This window comes from Oncorhynchus masou, chromosome 29 (genome assembly GCF_036934945.1).
Source record: "Oncorhynchus masou masou isolate Uvic2021 chromosome 29, UVic_Omas_1.1, whole genome shotgun sequence".
NCBI classification, from domain to species: Eukaryota; Metazoa; Chordata; class Actinopteri; order Salmoniformes; family Salmonidae; genus Oncorhynchus; species Oncorhynchus masou.
Window position 1 is genome coordinate 11,347,248 of NC_088240.1, and position 12,707 is coordinate 11,359,954.

At 41.0% G+C, this 12,707-nt stretch overlaps 1 protein-coding gene across 9 annotated transcripts in view; it reads right to left on the reverse strand.

Moving 5' to 3' along the window:
* Positions 1-304: 304 nt before the first annotated feature.
* LOC135518977 (lysine-specific demethylase 6A-like) overlaps positions 305-12,707 on the reverse strand; it is a 114,576-nt gene continuing 102,173 nt past the window's right edge. For 7 of the 9 annotated variants that reach the window (XM_064943977.1, XM_064943973.1, XM_064943972.1 and 4 more), the window contains 2 exons: positions 11,222-11,392; positions 305-1,800 (listed from right to left, as the gene is read on the reverse strand). In XM_064943977.1, coding sequence (XP_064800049.1) covers positions 1,774-1,800; positions 11,222-11,392 — 198 coding nt within the window. In that variant the 3' untranslated portion in view covers positions 305-1,773. The remainder of the gene's footprint in view (positions 1,801-11,221; positions 11,393-12,707) is intronic. The other 2 variants (XR_010452240.1, XR_010452239.1) reach the window with 2 other exon arrangements.

A 12,707-nucleotide genomic window follows, 5' to 3' on the forward strand; every position in this document is an offset into this window, starting at 1 on the left:
AGCCAGTATCAGGTAGTGAAGCGGTCAGCAGCTGACCATGGCTAGCCAGTATCAGGTAGTGAAGTGGTCAGCATCTGACCATGGCTAGCCAGTATCAGGTAGTGAAGCGGTTAGCAGCTGACCTTGGCTAGCCATTATCAGGTAGTGAAGCGGTCAGCAGCTGACCTTGGCTAGCCAGTATCAGGTAGTGAAGCGGTCAGCAGCTGACCTTGGCTAGCCAGTATCAGGTAGTGAAGCGGTCAGCATCTCTGTGCATCAGAGGAGAGATTAAACTCGAGAAGAAACACGAGAGAAGTTCCAGATGTAAATAAATACAACTTCTGTTTAATGACTAAAACATCCTTCAAACAATAAAACCATTTCAAGGAGTCTCTGGAAAAATGCTTTGCTAAAGCAGTTTTATTCGTATAGAAAACGTAGGAAGGGTTGTGTATAAAACTCCTTTAAATGGCAGGTCATCTGTGGGAAAAAAATTACAGCATTCGATCAACAAATATTTTCAAGCAATAAATATACATTTTATAAATAGTGTAAATTTACAACAAAGGTTAGAAAAAATAAGTTTATTTATTCCATAAAAGTCCCTTGGTGACTTGGCTGTTAAATTTCTCACCCATTGGAATACTATTTTACCTACAGAACCAAACCATACGGTTCCAAAATAACTAAAACAGTAAAAAAAAAATATATTACTTTACAAAATGTTTTTTATTTTATTTTCTTGCCCAAAGACGACTTCTATTTACTAACATACAAAAGACCAGCGATTCTAGGACGTAGACTCAAGTGGGGGACACACACACCAACTCAGAGCACATTTGTATCAGCCCACAAACAGAATTAAAAAAAGGGAAATGTGTATCAGGTCAGTAGTCTTTGTGTGATGTTGTTGCCAGTTTTAAGAAAATATATATACAAAAGAAATGCAGTCATCATTTTTGTCAGCTATTGTGCCAGACAGCAATTAAGTAGTTTTTTTTGGGGGGGGGGTATCTGTACTTTACTATTTATATGTTTAACAACTTTTATTTCACTACATTTCCCCCCCCAAAAAAGGTACTTTTTACTCCATACATTTTCCCTGACACCCAAAAGTACTCGTTACACTTGAAATGCTAAGCAGGACAGGAAAATGGTCTCATTCACACACTTATCAAGAGAACATCCCTACTGCCTCTGATCTGGCAGACTCACTAATCACAAATGCTTCATTTGTTAATGATATCTGAGTGTTGGAGTGTGCCCCTTGCTATCTGTAAATGAAAAAATAAATAAAATGTGTCCATCTGCTTTGCCTAATATAAACAAATTGTAATTATTTATACATGTACTTTTACTTTTGATTAAGTATATTTTAGCAATTATATTTACTTTTGATACTGAAGTATATTTAAAACCATATAGTTTAAAACCATACCGACTTTTACTAAAGTAGTATTTTACTGATGACTTTCTCTTTTACTTGAGTCATTTTCTATCAAGGTATCTTTACCTCTACTCAAGTATAACAATGGGGTACTTTTTCCACCACGGCTGGTGGAGAAGGCAGGAGTAATGCCCTCCCCCTCCAGTCCTCTAGGAGGAGACACCTCACCTCCACTCTGGGCAGGTTGCATAGACACACAGCTTTTCACCCAGCTGCCTTGTGGAATATCTACAGAAAGCAGAAGAGGACTGCTGGCTCACTTCCTGAATATCAGAAAAGGGGCTTCCGGTGGGTTCTGGGAGTACAGCATGGATTCTTATCGTCCTCAGAACAACAGAATGTTACCGTCAAGAGGATGATGGCAAAGGAGGAGCCTGTGGAGGGAGAACGAGAGAGGGATGAGAGAGAGGGATGAGAGAGAGGGATGAGAGAGAGAGATGAGATTCTTGTAAACTGGTTGAAGACTTACTAATGAACAAGCTAGTACCTTTTTTCAAAAAAATAACTAATATGATTTTTGACTCACTCGTGTGTAGGCTTACTACTGTGAATGCCACCATGTGTAGGGTAATGCTTTTTAAGTGGTGTCCACGTACTGACATCATATGTAGGGTAATGCTTTTTATGGGGTGCCCAAGTATTGACACCATGTGTAGGGTAATGCTTTTTAAGGGGTGGAAGTGACTGCAGTAATTATGCAAGGAAGAATGATTGCTGAGTGAAAGTGAATGTTGGCTCCTTGCATAATGCACATTTCCTTCTGCATCTGGCTTGTCAATATCCTGTTTCAGTGTCTATTTTTCCACTTGTTTAAACTTCCATCCTTGGGACAGAAACTTAAACTAAAAAAGAAACGTTCTCTCACTGTCAACTGCGTTTATTTTCAGCAAACTTAACATGTGTAAATATTTGTATGAACATAACAAGATTCAACATAAATTGAACAAGTTCCACAGAAATTGAATAATGTGTCCCTGAACAGGGGGGGGGGGCTTGTTTTTTTTATTTATTATTTAGAATTTTGTGGCTCTCATTTTGGCTGTAGTGTTTGTAGCGCATTCCGGTGAGTGCGCGTACTTCATTATTTATCTCCGTTATTCTCCGTCTTAAATTTGATCATTTATTTACATAATAGGATACCTGAGGATTGATTAGTTGTTTGACTTGTTTAGAAGAAGTTTATTCATTTTGTATGCATTTTGAACGAGGGAAGCCGGTGGATTACTGTGTCAAGCGTGCCATTGAAATGTACTTTTTTTGGGATATAAAGGACTTTATCGAACAAAATGACCATTCGTTATGTAGCTGGGACCCTTGTGATTGCAACCAGATGAAGATCTTCAAAGGTAAGCAATTTATTTTATCGCTATTTCTGACGTTCGTGACGCATCTGCTTGGTTGGAAAATGTATGTAATGCTTTTGTGTGTGGGGCGCTGTCAGATGTTGCAGCATGCCTAAGAGGCTGGATTAACAAGAAGTTAAGCTTTTAAATGATGTATGATACTTGTATTTTCATGAATGTTTAACGTTCCGATTTCTGTCATTTGAATTTGGCGTTCTGCAATTTCACTGGATGTTGGCCAGGTGGGACGGTAGCGTCCCAAAGAAGTTATTAAGTACTGCAGTGTATCTCCTCCTCATGGTCTGCACCAGATTTGCCAGTTCTTGCTGTGAGATGTTACCCCACTCTTCCAAGGTACCAGCAAGTTCTCGGATATTTCTTGGGGGGGGGGGGCAGGGGGGCCCTGGCACTCACTCTCTGATCCAACAGGTCCCACGCGTGCTCAATGGGATTGAGATCGAGGCTCTTAGCTGGCCATGGCAGAACATCGACATTGCTGTCTTGCAGGAAATCACGCACAGAACAAGCAGTATGGCTGGTGGCATTGTCATGCTGCAGGGGCATGTCAGGATGAGCCTACAGGAAGGGTACCACATGAGGGAGGAGGATGTCTTCCATGTAACGCACAGCATTGAGATCGCCTGCAATGACAACAAGCTCAGTCTGATGATGCTGTGACACACCGCTCCAGATCATGACGGACCCTCCACCTCCAAATCGAGACCTTGGTGCAACGCTCATTCCTTCGACAATAAACGTGAATCCTACCATCACCCCTGCCTTACAACAGGCCTACAAGGTCTCAGTCCAGGCTCTGTCAGCCAATTGAGGACAGTCTGAGCACTGATGGAGGGATTGTGCATTCCTGGTGTAACTCGGGCAGTTTTTGTTGCCATCCTGTACCTGTCCCTCAGGTGTGATGTTTGGATGTACTGGTCCTGTGCAGGTGTTGTTACACGTGTCTGAAACTGTGAGGACGATCAGCTGTCCGTCCTGTCTCCCTGAAGCACTGTCTTAGGCGTCGCACTGTACGGACATTGCAATTTATTGCCCTGGCCACATCTGCAGTCCTCATGGCTCCTTGCAGCATGCCTAAGGCACGTTCACGCAGATGAGCAGGGACCCTGGGCATCTTCCTTTTGGTGTTTTTAAGAGTCAGTAGAAAGGCCTCTTTAGTGTCCTAAGTTTTCATAACTGTGACCTACCGTAATTGCTGGACTATTAAGCGCACCTGAATATAAACCGCACCCACTGAATTATTAAAAATTATGTATTTTGTACATAAATAAGCCGCACATGTCTATAAGCCGCAGGTGCCTACCGGTACATTGAAACAAATTAACTTTACACAGCCTTTAAACGAAACACGGCTTGTAACAAAAATAAATAGGCTTTAACAAAACACGGCTTTAATTTTTGTTACAACAGTAGCCTACCAAGAAAGTCATTGGTCACTATCTTCCTCCTCCTGTGCACTGAAACAACTGAAGTCATCTCCTTCGGTGTCGGAGTTGAATAGCCTCAGAATTGCTTCATCCGATGTTGGATCTCTGCCCTCTTCAACACGCAGCAGTCCAGCCTTTCGAAACCCGTTGATGATAGTGGATTTTTTGACAATGCTCCACGCTGTCAGCAGCTCTATTTCCTTTTCCAACAGCCAGATCGATCGCCTTCAACTTGAAAGCTGCATCATATGCATTTCTCCGTGTCTTTGCCATGATGAGGGTGACAAAATGACTACCGTAATCAGAATGATGGGAAGTTTGAGCGCGCTCGATGTACGTCACATTATGTGACGGTGCTCAGTTTTTTGGCGGCATGAATCTTGTGAAAGCGGGAAAAATCCATAAATTAGCCGCGTCATTGTATAAACCGCGAGGTTCAACGCGTGGGAATAAAGTAGCGGCTTATAGTCCGGAAATTACGGTAATTGCCTACCGTCTGTAAACTGTTCTTGTCTTAACGACCGTTCCACAGGTGCAGGTGCATGTTTATGGTTAATTGAAAAAGCATGGGAAACAGTGTTTAAATCCTTTCCAATGAAGATCTGTGAAATTATTTGGATTTTTACGAATTATCTTAGACTTAATTTTTTTCCTTGCTGAGTTTAGCGAGCTTGTTTTTTTACGTTTTGTAGCATTTCTATGCAAACTACTCGACCAAGCATTAGATGAAGAAAGCAATATTACTTCATCTAAATACTCCTCCTTGGTGGACTTGTACAACATTTTTTAATTTCTCTTTCAGGGCGATGAATCTATCAAAATGTATTGAAAATAGCAGAACACTTCTCTCCTGTGTGCAAACAAATATGTCTGTCACAGACTCAATGGTCGAAACCCAGAGTTGATATAATGTTGCAAATTTGCTAGCGAGAGCTCAAGACAGGCAGAGTATCTACACACAAAACCCCATAATGACAAAGCAAAAACAGTTTAGACATCTTAGCAAATGTATTAACCTCTTACATCTATGGGGGCGCAATTTCATTTTTGGATGAAAAACGTTCCCGTTTTAAAACAAGATATTTTGTCACAAAAAGATGCTCGACTATGCATATAATTGCTACCATTCGAAAGAAAACACTGACGTGTCCAGAAATACAAAGATATTCTCTGTGCGTGCCCTAGAACGTGAGCTTCAGGCAAAACCAAGATGAGATGGCATCCAGGAAATGACAAGGATTTTTGAGGCTCTGTTTTCCATTGTCTCCTTATATGGCTGTGAATGCGAGAGGAGTGAGTCTGCCCTTTCTTTCGTTTCCCCAAGGTGTCTGCAGCATTGTGACGTATTTGTGGGCAGATCATTGGAAGATTGACCAAAAGAGACCACATTTACCAGGTGTCCGCCCGGTGTCCTGCGCCGAAATTGGTGCGCAAAAGTCACCTGCCAGTATTTTTCCATGCGATACAGAGGAAAGCAAGCTTCCACGAACTGCATGTCAATGAAGAGATATGTGAAAAAACACCTTGAGGATTGATTCCAAACAACGTTTGCCATGTTTCGGTCGATATTATGTAGTTAATCCGGAAAAAGTTTTACGTTGTAGGTGACTGAATTTTCGGTTCGTTAGCCAGACGCAATGTAGAAAACGGAACGATTTCTCCTACACACAGACGCTTTCAGGAAACACTGCGCATTTGGTATGTAACCGAGAGTCTCCTCATTGAAAACATCAGAAGCTCTTCAAAGGTAAATGATTTTATTTATTTGGTTATCTGGTTTTTGTGAAAATGTTGCGTGCTACATGCTACTCAAAATGCTATGCTAGCTTTGCATACTCTTACACAAATTAGTCAATTTCTATGGTTCAAAAGCATATTTTGAATGTTGTTAAGAAAAGGCTAAGCTTGAGAGCAGACGCATTATTTTCATTTTATTTGCGATTTTCAGAAATCGTTAACGTTGCGTTATGCTAATGAGCCTGAGGCTTTAGTCACAAACCCGGATCCGGGATGGGGAGTTTCAAGAAGTAAACAATAAAAACTGAAATATCACATTTACATAAGTATTCAGGCACTTTACTCAGTACTTTGTTGAAGCACCTTAGGTAGCAATTACAGCCTTGTGTATGATGCTACAAGCTTGGCACACCTGTATTTGGGGAGTTTCTCCCATTCTCCTCTGCAGATCCTCTCAAGGTATGTAAGGTTGGATGGGGAGCATCGCTGCACAGCTATTTTCAGGTTTCTCCAGAGATGTTCGATTGGGTTCAAGTACGGCCTCTAGCTGGGTCACTCAAGGACATTGAGACTTGTCCCGAAGCCACTCCTGCATTGTCTTGGCTGTGTGTTTAGGATCGTTGTCCTGTTGGAAGGGGAACCTTTGCTCCAGTCTGAGGTCCTGAGCACTCTGGAGCTGATTTTCATCAAGGATCTCGATGTACTTTGCTGTGTTCATCCTTCCCTCAATCCTGATTAGTCTCCCTGTCCCTGCCGCTGAAAAACATCCCCAAAGCATAATGCTACCACCACCATGCTTCACAGTAGTAGTAAGGTTTCCTCCAGATGTGACACATGGCAATCAATCTTGATTTCATCAGACCAGAGAATCTTGTTTCTCATTGTCTAAGAGTCCTTTAGATGCCTTTTGGTAAACCAAGCGGGCTGTCATGTACCTGAGGAGTGGCTTCCGTCTGGCCACTCTACCATAAAGGCCTGATTGGTGGAGTGTTGCAGAGATGGTTGTCCTTCTGGAAGGTTCTCCCATCAGAGAAGGACAACCATCTCTACAGAGGAGCTCTGGAGCTCTGTCAGAGTGATCATCGGGTTCTTGGTCACCTCCCTGACCAAGGCCCTTCTCCCACGATTACTCAGTTTAGCCAGCTCAAAGAAGAGTCTTGGTGGTTACAAACTCCTTCCATTTAAGAATGATGGAGGCCACTGTTCTTGGGGACCTTCAATGCTGCAGAAATGTTTTGGTACCCTGTCCTGGATCTCTAGAGACAATTCCTTCGACCTCATTGCTTGGTTTTTGCTGACATGCACTGTCAACTGTGGGATCTTATATAGACAGGTGTGTGCCTTTCCAAATCATGTCCAATCAAAAGAAATGCACCACAGATGGACTCCAATCAAGTTGTAGAAACATTAAGTATGATCAATGGAAACAGGATGCACCTAAGCTCATATTTGAGTCTCATAACAAAGGGTTGAGTACTTCAGTAAATAAGGTCTGTTTTTTATTGTATTTGCAAAAAAAATCTAAAAAACAGTTTTCGCTTCGTGATTATGGGGTATTGTGTACGTTGAAGAGGGAAAACATTAAATACATTTTAGAATAAGGTTGTAACGTAAAAAAATGTAAAAAAAAGGGAAGGGGTTTGAAAACTATCCGAATTAAATATGTATGTATATACAGTACCAGTCCAAAAATTTGGACACCACTCATTTAAACTATTTTCTACAATGATGATGATGATGAAAACATCAAAACAATGTGAAAACATCAAAACTATGAAATAACATGTGAAATCAAAAATGATTTATAAATATATTTTTGATTTTAGATTCTTCAAAGTAGCCACCCTTTGTCTTGAAGACAGCTTTGTATACTCTTGGCATTTTTATTAATATCTTGTAGCAGCATCTTGGTCTTCTTGCCATTGCAAATTTCGCACACTCTCACTATATACTCTATGTAAGTCAGTAGACCGAAAACTACTGATACTGTGTAGATAACATTGAGATTATAATTAGAATATACCAACACAAAAGAATGGCCCTTCCTGTTTTTCAATCACAAATATGACTCATTTCAGGAAACTAGGTGTATGTCGCGCGTCACAGGAGAGCCTTCACTTCACAGGAGAGCCATTTGAACTTAAACTTTAATTAGATTTTATTTTTTAAATCTGTTTTTTTTTTGGGCAGAAATACCTTCTGGAATATGTGAACTTTGATGTGCCTTAATCCTTTTGGGGATAGGGGGCAGCATTTTCACTTTTGGATGAATAGCGTGCTTAGAGTGAACTGCCTCCTACTCTGTCCAAGAAGCTAATATATGCATATTATTATTAGTATTGGATAGAAAACAGTTTCTAAAAAGTTTCTAAAGTTTCTAAAACTGTTTGAATGATGTCTGTGAGTATAACAAAACTCATATGGCAGGCGAAAACCTGAAATAAATCCAACCAGGAAGTGGGACATTGGAGGTTAGTAGTTTTTCAAAGCTTTGCCTACCGAATACACATCAAGATATGGATGAGGTTGCACTTCCTAGGGCTTCCACTAGATGTCAACCGTCTTTTGAAACTTGAGCAGAGAGCCTTGGTCTCATGACGCGCGCTCCTGACAGAGTTACCTCTCGTTCCAGTGCTTCTCTGAAGACAAAGGAATTCTCCGGTTGGATCATTATTGATGTTTAATGTTAAAAACATCCTAACGATTGATTCCATACATCGTTTGACATGTTTCTGAAGGCCAGTTTTAGTCTGGATGAAGTGCCTGCGCCTCATGAAGATGGATTAGAGGGCTGAACACGCTAACAACAAGTGGCTATTTGAACATAAATGATGGAACTTTATAGAACAAATCAGTCATTTATTGTCGAACTGGGATTCCTGGGAGTGCCTTCTGATGAAGATCATCAATGGTAAGTGAATATTTATGGTGTTGTTTCTAACTTTGTTGATTCCAAAATCGCGGATAATCCTCTGGCTGTATTGGGTTCTGAGCGCCGTTCTCAGATTATGCTTTTTCCGTAAAGTTTTAAAAAAATCTGACACAGCCGTTGCATTAAGGAGAAGTCTATCTTTAATTCTGAGAATAACACTAGTATCTTTTATCAATGTTTATTATGAGTATTTCTGCAAAATCACCGGATGTTTTGGAATCAAAACATTACTCCATGTAAGGTGCCAATGTAAACAGATTTTCTGATAGAAAAATGCACATTATCGAACAAAACATACATGTATTGTGTAACATGATGTCCTATGAGTGTCATCTGATGAAGATCATCAAAGGTTTGTGATTCATTTTATCTATATTTCTGCTTTTTGTGACTCCTATCATTGGCTGGAAAAATGGCTGTGTTTTTTTGACTTGGCGGTGATCTAACATAATCATATGTTGTGCTTTAGCTGTAAAGCATTTTTCAAATCGGACATGATGGGTAGATTAACAAGATGTTTATCTGTCATTTGCTGTAATGGACTTGTTAATGTGTGAAAGTTACATATTTCTAAAAAATATTTTTGAATTTCGCGCACTGCCTTTTCAGCGGAATGTTGTCGAGGGGTTCCGTGCGCTAGATGGCATACAAACATACAAACTCTGTAAATACAAATAAAATTGTTGGTTTAGCCATGTAAAAAGTCAGCAACCTTCCCGCTAGCCACGATTGGCTGAGATAATGAGTGGGCTGGACATGCCGAGAGATGAGTTCAGATTGGTCTGCCATGTAGCATGCTTCTGCATATAATATTAGCTGGTCAGTATGTGTAGGTAATCCTTTCTAATGGGGCTTTAAAAAAAAGATATCACAAAGTAGAACTACATAAGTGTTGCTCTCCACTGTCTGGTGAACCAAGTTTTGAAATCAGTGGAATTAAAGTATGACAGCTAAGGAAATGCAGAAAATTCTGCCTGTTTGATTGCAAATATGCAAACGAAAAGTGAACACACAGCAGGCTGTTGTATAAATCACCCGTCTCCGGATTACATATTTAAAGCCATTTGCATTGCTAATTATAGCCTAATGTTAGCTAGCTAACATTGAACCTGGTTGGTTAGCTACCTGCAGATACATTCAGGTTAGTAATGTTTTGAGTTGGGATTATGGTTCATTGTTTACCTAGCTAGCTAGCTAGCTAGAGCACAGAATAAATGGCACATTTACGAACGCTCAACACCCGTTGAATATGGCCTGTGTCAGTGAACGTTGGCAAAAAAGCATAATTAAATTGTTGCCAACAGCACAGTTGCAGTCACCAAAGCTCTGGATAACATAAAAACAGCCTACTCAGCTCTGTTAGAACACTCAGTTTTACAAACTCCCAGAAAACACTCTGGCACTCCAGATGAAATTTACAAACACACCCGTAGTATAAATCAACCTTTAGTCTTTTAATCTTTGGTTGTTTAGTACACAGCCTCACATGTGAATTCTTAAAGAGATGGGTGGGGTTAAAGCTTAAGATGGTGGGAACGACACTGAATGGTTGTAGACAAAGATGAGCTCTCCAGTAGTAGTGCCAAAACATTCAAAGGCCATTTTTCTCAAAAGTGATTTAACAAATGTATCAACTTTCAAAGCAGAATTACTTTCCCATTGTTCCTCAACTGTAGTGTATGAAATATAATTTTAGAGCTCCGAGTCTGAACTTTTATCGATTGTAAAAAACACAATTTCAAATTTTGCTACATAAGACTGAACGAATCGAGACGGTCGGTCACAATTGGTGATTACACAATAATGCATTGTTTGTGTCTCCTCGCTCATCCATTCTCCCCCGTTCTCATCCATCATACTTTTTTCTTCATTTATTTAATCTGTTATATGTGTGAAATTAGTTTCGGTACAATTTAGGTTCGCCCTTTGGGACTCCCAATCACGGCAGGTTGTGATAGAGCCTGGAATCAAATCAGGGTCTGTAGTGACGCCTCTAGCACAGAGATGCAGTGCCTTAGACCACTGCGCCACTCAGGAGCCCAGGGTACCAACTGGGCACCGTACCTTCCACTGTTGTGAGAAGGAGCAAGAGCATGCCCTACTGTCAGGAAGGAGGAGGAAAACCATTCATAAAATGGCATGCTGGTTAGAACTGCAGTTCTGTTTGTGACATTAAGATTCTAACAATGACAGTGTGGATTATAGAAAAAGTCAAAGACGGGGGCATTGCAGAGTAATAAATTGTTTTAAATTCACGAGCTGTCAAAATGGCTGCTTTTGCTGGTCTAGTGTTAACCTACTAGTCATCATATAGTCACTCGTGTCCTTGTTGACTTACGAGTGTGAACTGGTCGTAGACCTGTGTGAGGTCGTCCATCTTGTACTGCTCCAGCACCACAAAGTTGTCCAGGTTAGAGCTCCCCCTACGGGCACAGTCCTGACAGTGCACCACGTACGTCTTCCTGCTGTTACTCTCACTGGTTACAAACAGTAGGGCAAACACCTCCACCTGGAAATAGGGCGAGAGTGAGTGTGTGAGGAGAGGTACATGTGTTTTGTTTTGCTGCTACTATCCTTGTGGGGACCAGAAGTCCTCACAAGGAGAGTAAAACAAGGGAAATTCAGACAAGAGGGGACATTTCGCCAGCCCCCACAAGGAAAAAGGCTATTTTAGGTTTAGGGGTTAGGTTTAGGGGTTAGGGTTTAGGGGTTAGGTTTAGGGGTTAGGGTTTAGGGGTTAAATGGATACTTTGGGATTGTGGCAACGAGGCCCTTTAGTTACTTCCCCAGAGTCATCCCCACAATTTGCATGCCTCAGTGTCTAGTGTTAGCGGAATGACTGAAAGTCTATGGTATCTGCTAGCATTGACAGGCATTCTAGCAGATACCCACAGGCTTCCATTCATTACGCTACCGCTAATTAGGGACAGAGTTCCCATTTGGGAAAGGTGACGCCAGACAATGCGACCGGGAAGATTTTAATTTATTGTCCATTTGAGAAATTCTACTGGACCATATGCATTGGGTGCATAAGCCCATTACGGTGTCCACCCATAGTGCTCGGAATGACACAAATCACATTTACAATATGATAATGCATCTTAACAGAACATGCAACACGTGTAATGAAGCAGCCAAGAAAACGTTAAACATTTGCCAAAATGTAATTTGCGGTAAACACCCTTCTGAACAGCTGATAGTGGTTCCATATCTGAACAGTTAGAAACTTAGAACGAGTGGTTCTGATGATGTAACAACTAGGATGGGTTGCTGATACGACTAGGATTGTGCCTTTGGCTTCTGGACAACGAAATAAAGTTTATATGAAAACCAATGCTAAGCGTCCCCAAACTTGAAACTCACGCACCTCCTATACTTTTATAAAGAATTAATGCCTCGTTTCCATGGTTGGATTTGAAGCAAGGTAGGACATGGCTCATAACATTATGTAAAACAGTCAGGATACAAACAATAAAGTATGTTTTAAAATGCATACTGCCTCCAGCTCACATTGTTAAATGGTGGGTGAAACGCTGATATCCTGTTGCCTGCACCTTAATGGTGAATGGGAGGCGTGCTTCAACTACCAGTTTAGAAATAAAAATAGATCTGGTTAAATTGTGCACTACATGTTTTACTCCAGCAGCAACCAGCTGAGGAGCAGCAGGAGAACCACGTGTTTTACTCCAGCAGCAACCAGCTGAGGAGCAGCAGGAGAACCACGTGTTTTACTCCAGCAGCAACCAGCTGAGGAGCAGCAGGAGAACCACGTGTTTTACTCCAGCAGCAACCAGCTGAGGAGCAGCAGGAGAACCACATGTTTT